Source organism: Mirounga leonina, unplaced genomic scaffold (assembly GCF_011800145.1).
Source record: "Mirounga leonina isolate KUSES-001 unplaced genomic scaffold, KU_Mleo_1.0 Mir_125, whole genome shotgun sequence".
In the NCBI taxonomy this organism is placed as follows: Eukaryota; Metazoa; Chordata; class Mammalia; order Carnivora; family Phocidae; genus Mirounga; species Mirounga leonina.
In genome coordinates this window covers 12,512,477-12,535,880 of record NW_023270305.1, presented here as the reverse complement: position 1 = coordinate 12,535,880, position 23,404 = coordinate 12,512,477, and the positions used below count along the sequence as shown (strand labels likewise).

Here is a 23,404-nt window from a genome sequence, read left to right as displayed (position 1 = left end):
TCCCTTCCCTTCCCTTCCCTTCCCTTCCCTTCCCTTCCCTTCCCTTCTTTCTTTAACTTGTTATTAGGCAGTGAACAGTGTCATTAACTGCAACTAGATTTGAACGTGGAAATGTTGGTTTGTGCCAAAGTCTCTCCTCACTGGGGGTTCCAGACGAGTATGGCTAGAGCACCTGGAGATCTGAGGAAGAGCATTTTAGACAGAAGGAAAGTAAGTACAAAGGCCAAGGAGTTCAAATGAACTTGGCATTCCAAGAACGGAAGGAAGATAGCTTTTGAGTTCTTTCTGTAATTCATCTGGTACCCCAGGATGTCTCCCCCCAAATTGGTACCTTGTTCTGAGCTCAAATTCCTTCGTGGGCTCAATGGCAATTTTCTACCTGTCTACATTACTGAGTATCATCTGCTATATATTTCTTAATTGCTACATTCCGCTTCTTGTTGGCATCCTTGTTTCATTGCCTTGGCACATTCAAGATGGCTCAATCCCATGGCTGGCAAGTTGGTGCTAGTTGGCATATGGGAACTCAGCTGTGATTGTGGGTGGGTGTGGAGGACCTCTGCTCCTCTCTATGTGGGCCTCTCCATGAACTGCTGGGGCTTCTTTATAGTTGATGTCTAGATTCCAAATGTGAGCATTCCAAGAAAACTAGAATCGCGTTGCCTTTTATTAATCTTTGAAGTGTCATAATGTCAATTACAGCACAGTCACAAGACTACCCAGGTTCAAAGGAGAGGGAACATAGACCCCCCCCACTCCCATCAAGGGGAGGAGTGTCATTCCCATTGTAAGACTAGCATGCGGGAACCTTGAAGTCATTATGCTAAGTGAAATAAGCCAGTCACAAAAGGACAAATACTATACGATTCCACTCATCTGAGACATAGAGACAAAAGTGGAATGGTAGTTGCCATGGGCTAGGGGGTAGGAAAGATGGGGGATAAGAGTGGGTACAGGGTTTTAGTTTGAGAAGGTGAGAAAGTTCTGGAGACAGCTGCGCATACTAGTGGTTGTACAACAGTGTGGACATGCCTAACGCCACTAAAATGCACATTAAAAATGGTTAAAATGGCAAGTTTTCTATATATTTTAAGTTTACCAAAATAAATCATCTGGGATGGGAGATAACGTTTCATCCCTATTTGGAAAATGCAGCCTGCCACACAGTCCTTGGGATGGTAGTAGAATGAGCATGTAGAAGTCTACATAGTATCCTAATATCCATGTCCTTTGATACGGTGTTGTGCATGCTCCACACTAAAATCCTGTACACTAACAGGTAAGACAGAAAGGGCTAAGCAGAGTTGGTATGTACTCAAGTCCTTGTACTGCTCAGGAGAAACTCATCCCATACCAGTCATTTCTCCAAGGTTTTACTCCCCTCCACCATCTGTCTGATTTTTATTACTCTTCAGAATCTCCAGATCGCTGTTTTGCATTTTTTCCCCCAGAGTTTATAGTTATCAGTGGGAGCGTTGGTCTGTAGGGACTTGCACTGCAACACTGAAGGCAGAACTTCTCAAGAAATGGCATCTGTAGATAAGAATCTTTCATTTTCTATCATTTGTTTTCTATCGCCACATAACAAATTACCGCAAACTTAACAGCTTCAAACAACAGGCATTTAATGTCTCACAGTTCTGTAGGTCAGGAGTCCAGGGATGGAGTAGCTAAGTTCTCTAAGCCAGAAATCTCAACGAGGCTGCCATCAACAGATCAGAGAGCTATGTTCTCACTAAATGAAACTGTATGAAAAACCATATTCATCAGTTTGAGACAAAAACAGGTATAATTCCAGGCACCCTTAGTATCTCAATTTTTTTCATAGTGTTCCTTGCTCAAAGGAAATATCCAGGTTCAAACAACTTATTAAATATTTATTTTCTAACGATTTGGTTGCCATTTGAAAAAGTAATACACATAAATTGAAAGTTTATTTCATCTTAACCACAGTGGGATTTGTGCACCTGTTGGGCGTTGCACAACTTCGCAGGCCTTGGAATCAGACTGGACAAGAGCACCCTCATTTCCCATTTCCCATTGATTTTGGCGCTGTACTTGCTTTATCACAACCCCTGAAGAATCCAGCGCCCAAATATATGACGTATCCAAGGAATCTGGTGCCACCTATTGTTGAAATTGTAAACAACCTTGAGCTAGTATTCATTTTGTTTGCCTTAAAAACTTAGAATGTAAAGTATCCCACAGATATCCTATACGATTCCCTGAGTATGTGGAGCACCCCAGTGCACAATTTGAGAACCATAGGATTAGATAATAGTGTTATTGTTACAATGTTAACATTTCTTGATTTTGATAAATATGCTATTGCTATGTAAGAGAAAATCCTTCTTAGGAAACACACATTGAAGTACTTATGGATAAAGAAACAGGTCTGCAAATTATTCTCAAACTATTAAAAAAAAACTTGTGTGTATATATATGAATATATAGATATTGAACACCATTGCTGTAGTAAATGAGGCAAAATGTCAACAGTTGATGAATCTGGATAAAGGGTATACCCGATTTTTTTCCTACTATTCTTAAAACTTTTCAAGTGAAATTGCTTCAAAATAAAAATTTTTAAAAATGCAACACAATACTACATTTTAAGGTGTATATACCTATGTAGTAAAACAATTTTTAAATGCCTCGAAATTAAAAGTCCCAATTCAGATAGTTGCAACCTTTTATAAAGAGGGAGGATGGGTATATTGGGAAAGAGTACACACGGTATCAGATATTTCATTTTTTAATCTATGTGGTGGATGCATAGGTATTCATTATATTATTCTTTATACCTTTAACCATGTCCAAAATATTTCATAACTTACTTTAAAAATGCACATTTAAAATATGTAGTCTTTAATACATAAAAATAAAAAACATGAGTACAGGAAAGCATATGGCTGTTTACTGAGGAACTACCATGTACTTCATGTGCATTATCTTTGCAATCCTTACCCTTACCACATGCCCATCTTATGCCAACAAAAAGTACAACAGGGCTGAGTCCAGAACATGTTCCTAACCCCCACTTTCAGGTTCGCACTATGCACAGCTAATGCACACTTCTTTTTAAAAAATTTTTATTATTTTTTTAAAAGATTTTATTTATTTATTTGAGAGAGAGAGAGAGAATGAGCAGTAAGGAGGGGCAGAGGTAGAAAAAGAGAGAGAGAGAAGCAGACTCCCTGCTGAGCGGGAAGCCCTGTATAGTTCTGGATCCCAGGACTGGGAAATCATAACCCAAGCCAAAGGCAGCCGCTTAACCAACTGAGCCACCCAAGCACCCCCACACTTCTTTCTTCTTTCTGTATTAAAGACTGGAAAAGAAAAGGGTGGGGAGAACCTGAAAAAAAAAAAAAAAAAGACTGGAACACACCCAGTAGAAAATATGGCTATACATTTTCAAACCTCAGAAAAATCAATATGAAAAAATGGTAATTTTAATCTTTGGCCTGTTTTACTGCCCATCTGCTCAATAGTATCAAACCTAATCAGTCTTTTAATAAGTGAAAATTTTACATTTTGCAATTATTCTTCCACACCAGTTGTATTACGGGGCCAAAGGTGAACTAGCAAAGAAAAAGATGTTTATTGATTTATTAAATTATACTAAGAGGTCAGCATCTAGATTTGTGAAGAATCAGTATACATTAAATTCTTTCGAACTTTAAAATATCAAAATTCTGACCAGGACCTATATTTCGTGGTTGTAAAAAATCTTAGAAGCTTCATTAAACTAAGTTTTATTACCTGTTGACTATAAATACAACCCAGAGTAAGCTTCCTTCTTAAAAATCATGTTTTAAAAATAAAATGTTTTAAAATCTGACTTAAGATAGCTAAGAAATTTTGAGGCTTTATTCACTGTCTTCCTGCAATGTATTTCCTTTAAGATGTTTAAAGCTATGTGAGAACAGAAATAATGCTACTTTTGCCCTTGTGATTTACTCGGAAGTTGGCAGCCATTCTTTTTCAGGGCACTAATCCTTTGTCAAGTTCTATTTAACTTCCGTAACTCAAGATAATGACTCAAAAAATTACTGTTCCTCCCAGACTGTTTTCTATCCAAGCAGATGCTTTTCTCATCCCCTGGAATGAGAACAGAAAAGTGGTTATCTTAGGATTCATTACTATTCTACTGTCATATTATCAGTTACAGGGAAGGTGAACACAGATGATGCGGTTAAGTTTTTTTTTTTTTTAAAGATTTTATTTATTTATTTGAAAGAGAGAATGAGATAGAGAGAGAATGAGATAGAGAGAGCATGAGAGGGGGGAGGGTCAGAGGGAGAAGCAGTGAGCAGGGAGCCCGATGCGGGACTCGATCCCGGGACTCCAGGATCATGACCTGAGCCGAAGGCAGTTGCTTAACCAACTGAGCCACCCAGGCGCCCGATGGGGTTAAGTTTGAATGTGAGTGGGAGGGAGAGGAAATTAAGCAGCAAACAGCTACAAGCACACACACCTTCATAGAACTGGAAGAGTGTAAGAAACGTCTAATCTGCGCTTTCTTCCTACAGATAAGGACTACGTAATAGAAGAGCAATGACTAAACTAAAATCCGTCTTCACTCCAAATGGACAAGCTATTTTTTTTAACGATAGTAACGGCCCTCTTCCAGAACCAGGGCCCCGACTTCTCCACTTCCCCCGGGCTCCTCTGCAAGCCCAAGCAAGAGAAACATAATATGGGGAGGCGGGGGGTTGTTCGCGTACATGGGCCCATAGGGACTGAAATTTTCAGAAAAAAACACCCCCAAACAGACTATGGTCTACTTCGAATTTTTAGTGCGACGGGGCATGGACCCACAATTCCAAATACTCCCGGCCCAAGGATCTGCCCCAAACCGCAATACATTTCTACCACTCGGCTGCAAACGTTAAAAAATGTCGCTGTCCTGGCGCCCCTGCACCCACGCCGCGCTCTCGGTGTAAAACCAGCCACCCGTCAACGCCGACTTCCTGCTGAGGGACTTAGCCCGGCGCGTTGGCGCGACTCCTGGGAACAGGTAATCAAAACCTCGTCTCCAGAGCCCGGTGATGACGTCACGCCGCCCTTTCTAGCATCGCGAGACTCTCTTCTCCCACCCCCAGTTCCCAGCTCTCCTAACGGCCCGCGCCCGCTGCTAGGCAGCGGCGGGGATGGCGAGCCGCGGAGCCGGGGCGGTGACGATAGCAGCGATTCCGCCATTGGACGAGGAGGCCTGAGGGACGGGCCAGCCTGGTGAACAAGGAGACGGCGAGGCGGGTGGCCCCGAGAGAGCGAGGGCAATGGAGGCCAGCATGCCGAAGCGGAAGGAGCTTGGCAAGTCCCTGCGCATCAAAGTCATCTCCATGGGCAACGCTGAAGTGGGAAAAGTGAGTACCGCGCAGGGAGGGGCGGGACCTCAGCGCGGCGGGGCGACGTGCCGATTGGCTGGGAGGGCGGCCACTCAACAGCCCGGGGCCCAGCCTCCTCCCCGCCCCTGAGCAGGCCCGGGTCTCCTCCTAGGGGATGCGCCTCCGTGAGGAAAACTCTCCCGACCTTTTTGACCTTTGGGTTGTCCCCCCTCCTCCTCCACTGACGTCACTCTCCATAAGAAGGTGCCTCTTGTGACCGCTAACCCTTGAATGTATCCCCAAAAGAGTAAGGAGGCCTAGGTCCTTATGTCAGATCGTCTGCCTAGCTACCCTATCTGCCTTCTAGGTGACCTGTCCAGGACTTAGAGGTGGAGAATAAAAGTTTAGTTACCCCAGCTGTTCTTGGGAGCCTAAGGGAGCTTACTGGGGTGCATGTGAGGATTGGAGTTTGTAAATGTTGCTCCGCAGACGTGGAGCCCAGAATCCATTTTTAGAGCATAACTGATGGTGACATTTTTCACAAGGAAAGTGCAGTGGATGTCAAGGAGCCTGCATTATTTTGTTTTGTGTATTGCTTTTATTTTTATTTCCGGTGGTGTCATCATATTCATTCTCTCAAAGCCTTAGTTCCACCGCCTTTCTCTCTGCTGGATCTAATGGGTACCCCCTATAAGCTCTTCCATAGTGTGGGGGAGGGGGGCGCAAGAGGGACCAGGGCCTTCCCCCAAGTGAATTCTAACCTGTCTCCTCTTCACCCAAATTGTCTCCCCTTCTGGGTAAGTGGAAGCTGTTGGTTAACCTCCTAAGGTCATCAAATCAATGACAGAGACAGGATTAGAACTTGGGTCTTCACAGCCTACTGCAGTTCTCTCTCCATCATTGTATGCTGTGAAAATCAACTCCAAGTAGATCTATATGCCAAAAGAGCCATTAATGGAAGTGTTTAGGCCAGTGCCCTGCACATAGTTGATGCTCAGTAAATGTTTATTAGTGCCTTTTCTTTCCATTTAGCATTATCCTGTACTATTTATGTATCTGTGTGTATGTATGTAAGTATTAACACTGAAAGTCAACATTTATTGAACATCAACTATGTGCCAGGCATTAAAAAGAATAAAGCCTCTAAAAGGTTTACTAGTAAGCTGGCTAAGTAAGCATGCATCACTTTTGTAATTTTTCTGTGCTTAATGGTGCAACATTAAAAATAGACCAAAAAAGGGCGCCTGGGTGGCTCAGTTGGTTAAGCGACTGCCTTCGGCTCAGGTCATGATCCTGGAGTCCCCGGATCGAGTCCCGCATCGGGCTCCCTGCTCGGCAGGGAGTCTGCTTCTCCCTCTCTCACTCCCTGTTTGTGTTCCCTCTCTCGCTGTGTCTTTCTCTGTCAAAAAAATAAATAAAATCTTAAAAAAAAAAAAAAAAAGACCAAAATGCCCAGTGTCACATTTTTTTAACATTGTTCTATATTTTTTAGCCAATGCAATTAGACAAGAGAAAAAAACAAAATATGAAATACTGGAAAGGAGAAGGTAAAATTATTGTTATTTGCTAATGATATGTTTATTTATCTGGAAACCCAAAGAGAATTAACTGAAAAGCTTTTAGAAACAATAAGAAAATTCAGTAAGGCAAAATTAATATACAAAAATTAACAGCTTTAGTATATCAAATAATGTTTTAATATATAATTGAGAAATTATTTTAATTTACAATAACAGCCAAAATAAAATGCCTAGATTTAAACTTAAGAAGAAATAAGTAGGACCTATATGAAGAAAAATTTAAAGCTCTACAAAATGACATAAAATTACTTAAGCACATGGAAAGATACACTCTCCCCTTAATTAGGATCACTTAACATTTTAGAGATGTCAATTCTATAAAATAATCTACAAATGTAATTCAATACTAGTTAAAATACCAATAGGGGTTTTTTCCTTTCAAAACATAATAAAAGGTACTAAAGTCCTTTGAAAAATTAAATGTGAGAATAACCAAGACAACTGTGAAAAAAAGGAAACACTACCAGATAATAAAACATATTTTAAAGTTACCAAGCTTTTCCTATTGATGCTGGAAAGAACATAGAGAGACATCAGTGGAACAGACTGGCGTCCAGAAATAAACCCAAATACATAAGGAAATTCAGTTTACAACAAATGTAGTAAAGTGGTGGGAAAGTAGGGACTATTTAATAAGTACTGCTGGAACAACTATTTACTATTTGGGAGTAAGGTGGATTCCTCTTGCATTGCTTTCTCGAAAATGAATTTTAGGTGGATCATAGATTTAAATGTAACTTAAAATTTTTTTTTTTTTTTTTGCTGGGGCACCTGGGTGGCTCAGTTGGTTTAGCATCTGACTCGTGATTTTGGCTCAGGTCATGATCTCAGGGTCATGAGATCAAGCCCATGTCAGGCTCCATGCTGGGCGTGGAGCCTGCTTAAGATTCTCTCTGTCCCTCTCCCTCTGCCCCTTCCCCTCCCCTCATGCTTTCTCTCTCTCTCAAAAAAAAAAAAAAAAAAAAAGCCTTAGTTATAAAAGTGGCATATACTCATTTTAAAGAATTTGGAAAATATAGAAAGATAAACAATTTTAAGTTAAAAATTGAGGCATGCCCTGGTAAATAATCTTTGGATCAAAGGGCAAATCAAAACAAATGACAAAATAACTAGAAAGCAATGGAAGGGAGAGAATCTGTACTGAAACCTTCAGGACAAAATTAAAGCTGTAGTCAAAGGAAAACACATTATCCTATTCATTTCTAAAAAAGAGAGAGAAAAACTAAAGGAACTTAATTGTTTTACAACTTGGTGAGTATACTAAAAACCACTGAATTGTATACTTTTAAAGTGTGAATTTTGTGATATGGTATATCTCATTTTAAAAGACCAAAGGAACTTAGTACCTAAGACATTAGGAAAAGATCACAAAATAAACCAAGAGAAAGTTGGGAAAATGAAAATTAATAATAAAAAAAAGTGCCTAAAAAATCTATTTAAGAAAAATAGAGAAAATAAAAAATTACAAGATTAGTACTGAAAGGGAGACATAATCACATGCTAGAAGAGATTAAAAGAATGGCTAGAGAATATTACAACCAATTCTATAGAAGCACATTGGAAATGTAAAGGAAATGAAGGACTTCCTAGCAAAATATAAATTACCAAAATTGACTCAAAAAGAAGTAGAAAACCAGTCGATTAGTCACATAAGAAGAAATTAGAAAAACAATGAAAGGATTTATCCTCCAAAAAAGTATCAGGATCAGATGGCTTCATGAATAAGCTTTATTTAAGCTTTAAGTAACATATAATTTCAGTTACTTAAATTATTTTAAGGCAAAGAAAAAGATGAACAGCTCTCCAATTTATTATATGAAGTCGTGGTAACTTAACTAGCAAAACTTGATATAGTATCAAAAAAGAGAAGTATATCCCAATTTCACATATATAGAGAGATGCATAATTTCTTAAATATCAACAAATAGAGCTATATATCAAAAATAATTCACTATTAGCAAGTAGAGTTTATCCCTGGAATGCAAACATGGTTCAATATTAAAAAGTTAGTCAACAGGGTGCCTGGGTGGCTCAGTTGGTTAAGCGACTGCCTTGGGCTCAGGTCATGATCCCGGAGTACTGGGATCGAGTCCCGCATTGGGCTCCCTGCTCAGCGGGGAGTCTGCTTCTCCCTCTGACCCCCCCCCCCCCCTTCTTGTGCTCTCTCTCTCACTCTCTCAAATAAATAAAATTAAAAAAATAAAAATAAAAAAATAAAAAGTCAACATAATTTGTTACATCAGCTGACTACTGGAGAAAATTTTTTCAGTACTGGAAAAACATTTGATATAATCAAGTAGGCAATCCTAATAAAAACTTTAAGCAAAATCAGAATAAAATGAAACTACTTAAATATGATAAACAGTATTTATTATTAACCAACAGCAAACATCATACCAAATGGTACAATGCTAAGGCCATTTCCATTAAAATTAGGTATGAAAATGATACTTGCTATTTTCCTTTATTATTCGGCATTGTTTTATTAGAGGTTCTAGAAATCCAGGAAGAAAAAGGGAATTTCTAAGGGCTTAATCTTCTCTATGGGAGAATCCTGAAAGTTCTCTGTGGTCTTTGTGTATATCTAATTCAGCTTTCTGCCTTGGCAGTCAACCTACCCCAAAGACCCAGTCCAGTTCTCAGTGCCTTCTAGCATCAGAACTTTCCTAACGTGGGGCGCCTGGTGGCTCAGTCAGTTAAGCATCTGCCTTCAGCTCAGGTCATGATCCCAAAGTCCTGGGATCGAGCCCCGCATCGGGCTCCCTGCTCTGCGGGAAGCCTGCTTCTCCCTCTCACACTCCCCCTGCTTGTGTTCCCTCTCTAGCTGTGTCTCTCTCTGTCAAATAAATAAATAAAATCTTAAAAAAAAAAAGAACTTTCCTAATGTGCTTAATTTGACTCTTCATAACACCCAACATTGAAGCTTGCCCTAATTTTAGATTTCCAGTTATATTTAATAAATATTTTCCTGTTAAATCAGTTGAATTGGGTTTTCAGAGGTCCTACAATATTGTATATTACTTCTTGGAGTTTCTTTTCTCTCTTAACAATAGATATGATAATCCCTCCAAGTTATCTGATACAGCTCTGCTCTTTTTCATTTGCATAGTCCGCAATAAGCAAAATTCCTCTGTTGATGAGAATTCATGTCATTTCCAGCTTTTCCCCTACTACAATGTTGCAATAAATGCCGTGTGTGTGTGTGTGTGTGTGTGTACATACACTTAAATACTGGTCTTCTCATTTCCATAGACGAGATTCCCAGGGGTAGAATGCTGAGTTGAAGAGCATATTTTTAAATTTTAGTAGCTATTGCCAACTGCTCTTCAAAGAACTATATTTCTACCAGGAGTATAGTATGCAGGTACCCTTTTTCCCATATCCCTGCCAACACAGGTGTTGTTATTCTTTTAATGACTCCTAGTCTGGTTGGTGAGAAGTATTACTTTAATTTGCATTTCATGGACTACAGATGAAGTTGAGCACCTTTTCATATGCTTATTGGCTATTTGGATTTGCTCTTCTGTATATTTATATTCCCTACTCATTTTTCTATTGAATGATGTGTCTTTCTTACCAATTTTTCTGGTTCAGGGACATCAGAGATAATAACTTTTTGCCGGTCATATGAGTAGTGAATATTTGGGTATGTCATTTGTCTTTTAATATTTTTATAAATATTTTGCCATACAATTGCTTTTGTTGTTATTATTATTTCTATATACTCTGTTATGCCTGTCCTTTCTTTTTTTTTTTTAAAGATTTATTTATTTATTTGAGAGTGAGAGAGAGAGAGAATGAGAGGGAGGAGAGTCAGATGGAGAAATGGACTCCCTGCTGAGCAGGGAGCACGATGCAGGGCTCGATCCCAGGACTCTGGGATCATGACCTGAGCCAAAGGCAGATGCTTAGCCGACTAAGCCACCCAGGCACACTTGTCCTTTCTTTTATGGTTTTTGAGTTTCCTTTCTTGGTTGAAAAGTTTTCCCTAAGGTTGTACATATGTTGCACATTTCTTCTGCACTTGATCTTAGCCAAAGGACTGAGAAGTGATGGTGCACATTTTCTTCTGAAATTTTTGTTGTTTTATTTTTAAATTTTGAAATCACAAATTCATCTGAATTTATTTTTGTATTTAGAAAAGGGCCCAGCTTGTGTGAGTAGCATTTTACTAAAGAAATCATTCTTTTCCCCTTAACTTTAAATATCACCTGGGTCACTTTTAAAATTTCTTTTAATGAGATCTATTTCTGGGCTCTCTGTTCTATTCTACTGACCTATTTGTCTATTCTTATGCCAATATAATACTGTCTTGATTGCTTTCAGAATATTTTAATATCTATTAAGGTAGGTTCCCTCCTCTTTCTATTGTCCTGCCCCATTCCTCTTTTTCATATTTTGATTAGTTCTTCCCAGATAGTTGTTCTTTCATATGAATTTTAGGAAAATTCTATTTTAAAAAAGAGGCCTACTTTTAATACCCATCGTACTGCATGGAGCACTGGGTATTATACACAAACAATGAGTCATGGAACACTACATCAAAAACAAATGATGTAATGTATGCTGATTAACATAACATAAAAAAAGTTACAAAAAAAAAAAAAAAAGCCCAAACCTGTTAAGATCTTAACTGAAACTGCATTAAAAAAGAAAAGTACCTAAAAATCTATTTAAGAAAAATAGTGAAGGCAAAACATTCTCTCTGTATTTATGTTATTTAACTTAGCTTATAAGATCCCAAGGACCAGGAGCCCTGTCTATTTGTTTTATAAGGAGTGGTTATTAATACAATTACTTAAATGTGTGTCTTGTTAAACACTTATAACTAGTATTTAAATAGTGTACTGTAGTTAAAGGACTGCCAGGCCTCTTAATCTCATGAATAATTTAGAAAAAGGCTATATTCATTTTCCCAAGCTATTGTGAGAGAAAATATTTGTGAAATGCATTCAAGCTATAAAATGCTTTTAAAAGTATAGCCTCTTAGCAGTAGTCACTCCAATGAAATTTTTCCTTCAGTTCACAATAAGCTTATTAACTGCTTTTTAAATTAACTGTCCTATTTAATTTAGGTTAACGTTCGTCAGGGAAGGATTTGAGCAAAATAAACTCCATTACTAGCACTCCTAAGTAAATTGTAAGTTTCATGAGTGCTAAGAGCTATTATTAATATATGGCATTTAAAATTGGTTTCTACTGGCACTGAGCAAATTTCATTGGCATGAGCAAAAAGATGGAACTAAAATACTGGTGTTTACTGTCCTCAGATAGTTTACTGTCTAGCTGAAGAGATAAGATGAATATATACATGTGAAATGATAACTAACAATACAAAGCAATGTATGACTGCTGGCATGTGTGTGCGTGTGTGTCTGCATGTATAATATATGTGTATATATTAGTATGTATGTAAAGTGTTAGAAGAGTTCAGATGCAGACAAGATCTCTTATAACCTGAAGCTCAGAGTTTGAACTGCCTTAAAGGATAAGATTTGGAAAGAGGGGAGAAAGCTCATTCCAAGGAGAGGGAAAAGTAATGACAAAAGTCAGGATGTCAGGTCTATGGGAGTTTTGCAGAAATGGAGAGTTTATATTAGAAGGGTTCAGACAGGGAATACAGATTAGGGCCAGATTATGGAGAACCTTGAATAAAGGACAAAGGAATTTGGATTTCAAACTTGGCACTGAGAAGCCACTGAAGATTTTTGAGTTAGGGAAGTGAAAAATGTCAGTGGTGTGCAGTATTGGCTGAGGTTGGGAGGAAAGGAAGGCAGAAAGACCAATAAAGAATTTCCTACAGTTGTCTGGGAGTGGATGATGAGGATCTAAACCCAAAAGGTGTCAGTCGGAATTGAAATGAAGAGAAAGAGGCAAGAAACCTTCAGAAGATTTAGAAAGGCTCAGAGTCAAACATGGCTTTAATATTCTGATCCTCTGTGGTTGGAGAAATGGTGGTATTATTAACAGAACCAGGATGTCAGCAGGATGAACTGTTTTTATGTATGGGATTAGGTCATTTTTGGACATGTTGAATTTGAGGTAACAGCAGGACACCCAAGTAGAAAGTAGTCTTAGTATTTGAAGATGTAGATCTGCTTTTGAGAAGGGAGGTCAAGGCTAAACGTTTTGGTGGTATTGTTGGAAGCATAAGAGTAAGTCTTCAAAAAAAAAAAGAGCTCAAGGATGGAGAACTAAACTGAAAACATGTTTGGTATTAGGGAAGAATATTTAAATAATTTTTCTTTAAAATTTTCACTTTTAGCATTTGTTTTGGTTATTTGAAAATGCTTTCTCTCTCACTGTGGTGAGTGAAGAAACCATAATGAAGAACTGTGCTTATTTTGTATGTTTCCAGAGTGTATTTACTAAAAGCATGTATTTTTTACCTTTTTAGAGTTGTATTATAAAACGATACTGTGAGAAAAGATTTGTGTCTAAATATCTTGCAACAATTGGAATTGACTATGGAGTCACAAAGTAAGTACATTGTTTCTTTGGGCTTATAAATTACATAGACCTTCGAACTCCTCTAAAATGATGTATCTTGGGGCACCTGGGTGGCTCAGTTGTTAAGCGTCTGCCTTCGGCTCAGGTGATGATGCCAGGGTCCTGGGATCGAGCCCCGCATCGGGCTCCCTGCTCGGCGGGAGGCCTGCTTCTCCCTCTCCCACTCTCCCTGCTTGTGTTCCCTCTCTCACTGTGTCTCTCTCTGTCAAATAAATAAAATCTTTAAAAAATAAATGAAATGATGTATCTTGAAATAGAGATTCTGAAGACACATCAGGAAAGATAGGAATAAGAGACCTTTACAGAAATGTAGTGATCGTGTAATTTGTTAATCACTGAGCATGTTCTTTTTTTGCCAGGCCTTGCCTTAGGTGTAGGGTCTACAACAATGAGCAAGTTAATAAAAAGCCTAACTGGCAGATGTACCTTTTTAGGAAACATGTTTCTGTATAAAAAGGTCCTATTAGCAGATGTGTTTATAGAGCATTTTGAGATATTCTTTCTAAAAAGTCTAAATATTATGTGGAAAATTTTCTACCAGAGGACGTCCTTTATTGGTTTATGATCTTTACAGCCTTCTGGTATCTAGAGAATGATCTGGGAGAAGTAAAATTGGGCAGAAGTGGGGATTTATCTGGAGATGAACCGAGGGTGGGTTGAGCTTGGGGAGATGGGGTTACATTAGCAGGAAATAATACTACCAAAACATAGAATTGAGGTATACAGCACACTCCTGGAAGGTGGAATTTCAGGAGCTCACTATTGTGGCTCTAACCTGCCCCTCTCCTTCCCTCTTGTTGCATTCCTTTACACACTTTACCCTCCATCCACACTGCACCGTTGTCCTCATATTTTCCTGTCTCAATGCCATTATTCATTCTGTCCACCTGAAATGTCCTTTCCCCTCATCTCTCCATCTGTCAGACTCTTTGAGGTGGAAAATGGTCTTGTTCCCATAAGGCTTTGGAATACCTCCTTTATTAGTCAGGACTTTTTTTGGTTGCAAATGACAGAAATCTTAAACTTCTCTATGCTGTTTATGGTACTTAGAATAAATTGCCACATGTCATTATTATTTATATATGTTTAATATCTCCTGCTAGATTGTAGGCTCCACAAAGAAGGGGCTATTAGTATAAATCATCTCCAAGTGCCTAGTACAGTGCTTGTACATAGTAGATACTCAAAAACTATGTATTATTAGGTAAGATAGGTACATCTAAAGAGGAAGTTTGCAAGATTAGAATATGAGGGCAGCTTTCAAGAAGGTGGACTAAATTGGTGGGGTATATCTATCCTTCAGGACACAGAATTTCATCAGTGGTATGGCAGGAGATCCTGCTTAAGGCAGTTCTGTTTTAAATCCATTATAAGTAGCTAATTTATTCAACTAAGAAATGAGAATCACCATATTATGCCATAGAACTGTGGTAGTTTAGTCAACAGACTATTCTATTTCTGGCTGAAATGTTTTTGGAGAAAGATGGTTGTCCCATGGTGAATCAGGAGGATATAACTGAACCCAACTTAAACCAGCTGAAGCAAAAAATAATAATAATAATGAAAAATAAAGGATATTCATTCATATAATCCAATTACAAGGATGCTGGGCCTTAGAGATGGCTGGAACCAGGGACAGGATATAGCCAGATCGTTTACTACATCTCTCTCCACCTTTTAGCTTCCTCTACATGGCTTCCAGCCGATCTCAGACTCACACTGTGAATTTTACTTCCAGAGAGGGACCAAAGCTAGTATTCCAAGTTTAAAAATCCCAGGGAAGGTTTGATTGTCCAGGTAGAGACAGGTGTCTTTCCCCAGCTCAGCTGGCTATGGCCAACAGAGTGGGATCGCTAAGAACATATAGCAGAACCCATCTGAACCACAACCACAAGAGGAAAGGGGGGTTCTATGCGGTAGTCAAAATAACAGATACCCATTCCATCCTTCCTGTTTCCAATATGGTGAAGCTCAAACTCCAGCATGCTGAAGAATTACTTGTAGAGTTTGTAAAAATGCAGATTCCTGGGACCCACCCACTAAGATTCTGATTTGCCAGGTCTGAGGTGGTGCACAGAAATCTGCATTTTTAACAGCCTCATAATAATGATGCAGGTGGTCTTCAGGCCAGAACCTAGGAAAGCACGACCTCGAGGTAATGAATTATCATTTTTCTTAAGGTAATTTCCTCTGTCTGGCATCTGAATTAAATTAACCTCTTTGAGTTTCAGTGTGTGAATACATTTTTGTTCATTCTTGACTTCATAGCCTTTAGTTACATCCTCTCTCAGCTGCTATCTCTTTAAGGCAAAATTTTCTAATATAAATTATTATACAGATCTTCTCCAGATGCTCTCAGACTCTGTTGTTATTTTGTTTTTGCTCTTGTCACATCCTCTTTTATAAGATGGATCCTGATTTCACAGATGTTAAAATGAAAACAAATATGCGTTTTGGAATTGATGAAATCTGGTAGAGAATTCAGGAATAAAGAAATGATTAGTGGTTAGCTTAATTTAAATCTACAAGTAATATAAAACAACTATAGGAATTATGGTTTCAGAATAGAAAGTGGATGTTATAAATGCAGACAAGGGAATAATAACAATAAACAAACCAGGAGGTGGTAAAGGGACAATGAGAGCAAGTACTGATGTCCTTGTATTCCATAAGAGGGGGTCGTGTCAATGCTGTGTAAATTGAAACATGTCACTTAAAACAATGATTCTAACCTGTTAATTTATTGTGAATAATTCCTATTCTTAACTTAGAGGGGTCTTTTAGGAAATATTTCTTGTGATGAGGAAACATATTTAAAGTTCAAAAATTCTAGCTCACTTCAGTTTCTTTTTCTTTTGTTAAATTAATAACAAGTAAATTTTATACTTTTTATTTTAAAATAGCGTAATTCCATTTTTATAAAATACTTATGCTTATCAGTCATATCTGTGCATTGAAGAAGACTGCAGTGTTGTTCATCTATAGTGACGAAGGTTTTTTCTGGGTGATAGGATTTGGGATAAATTTTAAACTTTCATCTTCGTGTTTTTCTTTAGCATTTGAAATACAATATTTCATTAATTTATTTACCAATAGTGATTTTTCTTGAAAAAATAAAAAGGACAAGATGCAAATATGCTATGATGTTGACAGTATTTAATTCTAATATGAATGGTTGTTATTTTTCCTTCTTGTTCTTTTCTCTGTTTAAAAAGTTTTGAAAACAAGTGACTGTTGCTCTTGCTCCACGAAGATCACACACGTTAGTTATTGTTCTGCGTGGTAACCAAGCATTACCACTAGTAATTAAGATGTCTTATTAAGTGAAATAAAATATTTTGTTTTCCTTCATCTCTCTCCTACTTGCCTCAAATCAGTTTCCTCAGTTCTGTGGTAATAGTCACCATTTGTTAGTTAAGGGGCATGGACTGAAGTGTCTTGAGGTAAGCTGAAGGTAAATGAGGGTCTTACTACAAGTGGGCTCAGTGTTCTTAAAATAAGGAGGCAGGATGATCTGCCAAGTTGCCAGCTTCTGTTGTATTGATTATCTGTTATCAGGAAGAGGTACTGAGAAAGCCTCTTATAAATTTCATTCATTTTAAAATTCATAAATGACATAAATGATATGAATGGGAATGCAGAAGCCATAACCTTCTTTGTAATTGTTTCCATTTGAACATTTCAGGGTGCAAGTCAGAGACAGAGAAATCAAAGTTAACATCTTTGATATGGCTGGCCATCCCTTCTTCTATGAGGTAAGAAAGCCTTTTTGAGAAAACCTGTATCCAGTATTGTCAGTGGATTAGGGAAAGATCCTGAGTTATCTGAAACAACCAGTGTGCAAATCATGTATGAAATTAGGTGAATTTAGCTGGTGGCTGTGGCTTCCTTTCTGAGCCTTAACTGAATGGAAACCTGTTAGTCTTTTGTTCCATCCCCTTAAATAGTGGTAGGAAATTTAATTGCTAATGTTCCAAACACTTAGATGAGACATTTTAACTTACAAAGGACTGTTTGGTTTATACTTTATACCTTCCCGATCAATGGCCATCATTCATTCACCACATACCAGTGTGCCAGTTTCTATTGAACACTGGTAACACACAGTCCCTGTCCTCGTGGAACACAAATCTGTCAGAGAAGACAGATGTTAAACAAATGGCAGAATGCTTGGGAGCATTTAATATCTAGCCTAGCTTATCTGGGAGGACAGGAAGTCTTGTTGAAGGAAGCAACACTTAAGCATTGACGGATTTGATGGATAAGAAGAATTACGTAGGTTGGTGGGAATCCGGGGATGATGTGATACACAGGATAGTTTTGAGTGGTACAGACTATAATAGTTTGGAGAATGAATGTCTCTAATGATGGGGTCGCACTGCCTCACAAGTGCATTTGCTTTACCATTAAAAACTCTAGATTAACAACTCCCTTTTGAAGGCTGCCTTCCTTTGACTTTCACTATTGATCTTGGCCTTGCTTTTGGAACAACATAGACTGAGTCTGTGCTTTTACAACAGAACCTTTCTAATATTTGTTAATCCGCTCCTTTTCAGGTAAAGTATTTTCTAGTCCTGCCCCAGCGAGGCTTCTCAAGATCCTTTGTGGATAATCTCTAGTTAGCTGATAGGGAGCTGAGAACTGAACACAACATTCCAGATATTGTCGAGTGAAAAACACTGAGTGTTCCTTTACTTTCTATCATTAGACACTAGACATCTTATCAATGCAAACTGAAATTACAATAGCTTTTTTCCCCGGCAGCTCAAAAAGATACAAGTATAATTAATAGAAGCTCCTTGAGTTCACCACTTCTGAAGTAACTTTTCTCTGAATAACTTTGATTTTTCCTTTTTTGTCAAATATTTACTTGTCTGTAGCTCAAACCCTCCTTTTTGACAAGACCAAAGCCATCTTCCCCCTAAGCCCCAAACGGACCAAAGTATACTTTTGCTCAGCACACACCTGGTGAAGCACCGATAGCCATTCTCATGATCCCTGGCCTCCCTCCATCCTTGAGGCCTGTCCTCCATTAAGCTACTACTGGCATTCGTCCTCTTGACAGGTTTATCCAAAGGGCCTACTGAGAAAGGACAGTCTGCTTAGCATGTGAGACAGCACTCTCAGAGGACAGTGTCAAAGAGAGGACCTTGAGGGAATGCTGCGCCTGTATCTTAACAGCAGTCTTGTTTCCACTGATGCACACATCATTCTGGGGCTTGCTGGTATGAGTTAGATGGTCTATAGAAAATTCTTGAGGCCCGAGTGATATTAAACTAACAGCTTTCTCTGACCTACAAGCTAGAAAGTTTGCCATTTCTGCTCTAGGAAATAATCCCAATTCCCTTAACATCCCTTAACTATTTAATTAAACTTTGGATGCTGCAAGACTTCCGGGACTAACATCAGAGAGCTGTTTTGGGAGCCAAGAATAAGAGAGCTGTGGGGGACCATTGAGGCTTCTCCTTTTTCATTTTACAGGTGAGAAAACTAAAGCTGGAGGTGCTAAAACCACTAAAGATTACAGAGGTAGCTAGTTGCTGAGCCCAGACTTGAACTTGAGTCAGTGGAAAGAGAAATCCATGGAGCTTGCCTAAATCTCTATTTACACACAAATCTCCCTCTGGATAGCATAATTTGCATTTTGAAATTCTTTGGCCTCTACTTACATTCTCTACATTCAGCTCTTCTTGATTTAAAATGTCTCGAATACTTACACCTGCTAGGCCCTGTTGGCGACACAAAGATGGACACATCAAGATGCATGCCTTCACGTCGCCTGGAGTCTACTGGGGAAGGCAGCTGTATATGCTACCAACCATAAACCAGACAGGAAGTGATAGGAGCACTACTAGAAGCACAAAGGCTGTGCTATTCCAGGGATATAGAGGTTAGATTCTGTTTGGCAGGGGTTGGGGGTTAGATGATGAGGTGTGGTGCAGGAAAAACCCCATGAAAGATACAGTGTCATAGCTAAAGTTGAAAGATTAAAGATAAAGAGATGTCTGTTTCCAGATGGAGTTAGAGAGGCACAGGGCAGCTTTGAGGAATGAGAGATTATCCACTTTGAAGGACAGGAGGTAGGAGCAGGATAAGACTGGGAAGCTGGTGGAGGACTGATTAGAAACTTTCAACACCAGTTAAAAGAATTTGAACTTTAGGGGGTTGGCAGTGGGAAGCACTAAAGAATTTTTGAACCAGGGCTTTAAAAAGATAAGTATGCACTGTGTATAATGTTGCTGGGGAGATTACTTAGAAAATTCTTGCAGTAGTAGTCAAGAGGTAGTGTAATGTTGGCATGTGGAAATGGAAAGCAAGTGACAGGTGCAGGAAACCTGGCAGAGGTGGCTCCTACAGGATTGTTTGTGCCTGCTGAGCGAAAAGGGAGACGAAAGCAGCAGAGGTTAACGCTAGGCTTTCCATCCCCCTGACTCAGAGAACGGTGTGCTCCTTTCATCACCAGAAGTTTAAGGGAAGGAGAAGATTGGGAAGGAATAAGCTGGAGGGTTTCCTGTTGTACATATTGAATTTGAGATTCCAGCAAGACATTCAGCTGGGAGAGTCTAGAGCTAACTAGAAACGCAGGTCCGGAAGCACAGATGAAAAGGCTCACCTTGGAGGTTCTCACAGTTGAAACTATGCAGGTGGTTATGTTTGAGTTGGAGGGAACGATTGAAAAAGAACGGCTGAGGGCCTGGGACAGGATTTGGGGAATTATAGCGGCCAGCTGGAGTGGGAGCAATGGAGAGAGGAGGAGTTGGTAAAAGACCAGACAAGAACCTGGACAAGGTGGTGTATGGGAGCCAAGGCAGCAAGAGTTTCAGAAAAGAAGGGAGAGGCCCGTTTTCATGACTGCAGGTGGGCTGAGGACCTTGGGGACTGAGGGGAGGAGACCCCTGCTGTTCATCACTTTAATTCTTTCTGATTTTGTTGGTTTCAATTTAGGAGATAGCTGCTTCTGTTTCTACAGATTAATAGACATTTGCATTCTTGGCCCAGGCATCTGTCTATACTCAGAAACCTAAATTTCATGCCTGATGTGTGTAAGATGTCCTCATTTCTTACTACAGACTGATGTGGGTGTGTACATACTGGAATTCTATGAAACAAATGAGTAATATGTGGCCTCTGTCAAGGTTCTTACTGGAATTTTGGCCTGAAACCCCCAGTCTGTCAATGTTACTCCTCACCCACTTGACCTATCATTCCTCCGCCACTTTCATATGCCCTGTACTTCATGCTGCCTCTTCCTAGAATTATAGATATGCCCCAGAAGCGAGTTGCCATTTCTAGCAAAAATATCAGAGGAGGACCAATCAGAGGAGTGTGAGAAAGGAAGACAGAAGGTGCAAATACACATTGTTTTGCAGGCACCATTTAGGTGCTTTGCCTTCATTATCTCCTGTAATCCTTGTAATCACCCCATGAAGTAAGTAGTGCTATCCCCATTTTATAGATGAGGACACTGAGACGCAGAGAGGTTAAGTGATTTGCCCAAGATCACACAACTAGTAAGTAAGTGTGAACCCAGATCTGACTCCAGAGCCATTACATCACACTGAGGCTCTGAGTTCAGAGTTCTGAAGTTGGTGTGCAGACCCAAGAGTCAGGGAAGCTCTGCCTAGCATCTTGGGGAAGCCAGCTTTGGGCTGTGGTACATACATGGCTGTACCTCTTGCTGATGCTTGTGTTATTTTTGCCATAAGTTCTTCTGAACTGTTCATTCACCCTCTGGTTCTTCCTGAGAAGAGCTTCACTCTATAGAATGTGTGTTATTTTAAGGTCTGCTAACGAGAATTAAAGATTGATTGCCTCTAGGAGGTAGAGATGGAGGTGAGAAGGGGTGGGGCAGGAAGCTGTTACTTTCATCACAAGACCTTGTACTAGTAGGGGTTTTTTTTCATATTACTTTGATTTTATAAAAAGTCCTCTAAAGACCAGTAGATATTGAGATACAATAGCAAATACTATGTATACACAAAAGAACACACTTTGTTATGTTAATGACTGTGACATATATTATAAAATCACAAAACCTACAATTTGCACATCTGTTCTTTTATGTGAAGGTTCGTAATGAGTTTTACAAGGATACACAGGGTGTAATACTGGTCTATGATGTTGGGCAGAAAGATTCCTTTGATGCCCTTGATGCGTGGCTGGCAGAGATGAAACAAGATCTTGGACCTCACGGAAACATGGAAAATATTGTATTTGCTGTGTGTGCCAACAAGGTAACTGCTTTGGAAATGGTATGCTCAACTTTCCGGATTCATTATGGGAAGAGTGCAGCTCTGAGTTTTGGGGAACAAATGAAAAGAAAAGAAGTCCTTATTCTGTACTATAGGAATCAACAGCTTTTCAAAACATACATCCCTAAAACAAAAAATAAAAACACAAACTCCCCTATGTCAGGATATTTATCCATTTTTTTCTGGTGCTGTATGTGGCGAAGGATATTGGTGACTGAGCAGGGGAGAGGGGGATCCTAATAATTACACTCTGACCTGATTAGAGAAGGGACAATCATTAGGTGCAGCCTGGATTATGGAAAGGTATGAAAAGCAGACTGTGGCCCCTTGAGTGTGGGGGATATCATGAAGCCAACTTTCACAGAGGTGAGGAGCAGTTTTCTTAAAGGATAAAGTGGGAAGCGTGGGAGCAGCACTTGTCATTTTGCCACAGAAAATCAGTCTATGTTCAATATTGGCAAAATTTTTTTGTCTCTTTGGGTCCTCATAATTGTTTATACTAGTGCTGGCATTCATTTAAGAGTAGTTTTTGCCTCAGTAAAGGATTGATGAAAACCTCACAGGGTCTATACTAGCGGGTCAAGGTTGGGGTCTTCTCTCTGCCCCTCAACTTGCTATTTCAGATTGACTGTACCAAGCACCGCTGTGTAGATGAAAGTGAAGGGCGTCTGTGGGCCGAAAGCAAGGGGTTCCTGTACTTTGAAACTTCAGCACAAACTGGAGAAGGAATCAATGAGATGTTCCAGGTAAGCTAGCATTGGTTTGTTCGTTCCAAGGCTGACCATGCCAAATTTTAGTTTAAATTATGAGAAGCAAAAATGTAATAGGAATATCTTATTAGAATAAGCTTGTTCTTTTCAGAAGCTGGTAAGAAAAAGATTAAGAGAGAGAGTGTGTGTGTGTGGTATCTGCCTGCTGCATACTTGAGACCAGACCTGGCTGATCGTCAGAATTACTTTGGGAAATTCTTCAAAATACAGATTTCTGGGCTCCAGACCTCCTGGAAGCTTAGTGCCGTGATGGAGCTCAGGAATCTATATTTTGAAAAAGCTTTCCAGGTGATTCTGACGATCATCAAGTTTAACAACAGTTATTATATACTTACTTACAGTAGAACAAAGGTTTTCTTTAAAACTACCTTTGGTTAATGGTGTTACATTTGCATGGTTAGATGGAAGCATTACTCTGGCAAAATTGCCTTGCCATAGCTAATATAATTCTATATTATTCTATATGTATAGGGGTGCAGTTAGAGACTAGGAGACTGGCATTGCAGAGTCCAGCCAGTCACACATAAAAATAAGGTCTTACCCACCAAGTAGGCAATGGAAGGATGCACTCATATTGCAACCTGAATGGACAGTGATTTTTTAAAAATTACTAATCTTGAATAATTTTAAGGGAACAAGGTTTATTTGTTTATTTATTTATATTTTTTTAGAGAGGGATGGGGGAGGCGCAGAGGGAGAGAAAACCTAAAGCAGGCTCCATGCCCAAAATAGAGCCCGATGCGGGCTCAAGCTCACAACCCTGAGATCATGACCTGAGCTGAAATCAAGAGTCAGACACTTAACCGACTGAACCACTGGGGGCCCAGAACAAGGGTTTTTGTTTTTTTGTTTTTTAAAGATTTATTTATTTATTTTAGAGAGAGAAAGAGAGAGAATGAGCAGGAGGGGCACAGGGACAGGGAGAGAGAGAAACTCAAGCAGACTCCGAGCTGAGCACAGAG

At 39.3% G+C, this 23,404-nt stretch overlaps 1 protein-coding gene across 3 annotated transcripts in view; it reads left to right on the top strand.

The window, feature by feature from the left end:
- Positions 1 to 4,839: 4,839 nt before the first annotated feature.
- Positions 4,840 to 23,404, top strand: part of DNAJC27 (DnaJ heat shock protein family (Hsp40) member C27) — a 29,609-nt gene continuing 11,044 nt past the window's right edge. For all 3 annotated transcript variants that reach the window (XM_035000700.1, XM_035000702.1, XM_035000701.1), the window contains exons 1-5: positions 4,840 to 5,369; positions 13,308 to 13,390; positions 17,106 to 17,175; positions 21,490 to 21,654; positions 22,296 to 22,418. In XM_035000700.1, coding sequence (XP_034856591.1) covers positions 5,283 to 5,369; positions 13,308 to 13,390; positions 17,106 to 17,175; positions 21,490 to 21,654; positions 22,296 to 22,418 — 528 coding nt within the window. In that variant the 5' untranslated portion in view covers positions 4,840 to 5,282. The remainder of the gene's footprint in view (positions 5,370 to 13,307; positions 13,391 to 17,105; positions 17,176 to 21,489; positions 21,655 to 22,295; positions 22,419 to 23,404) is intronic.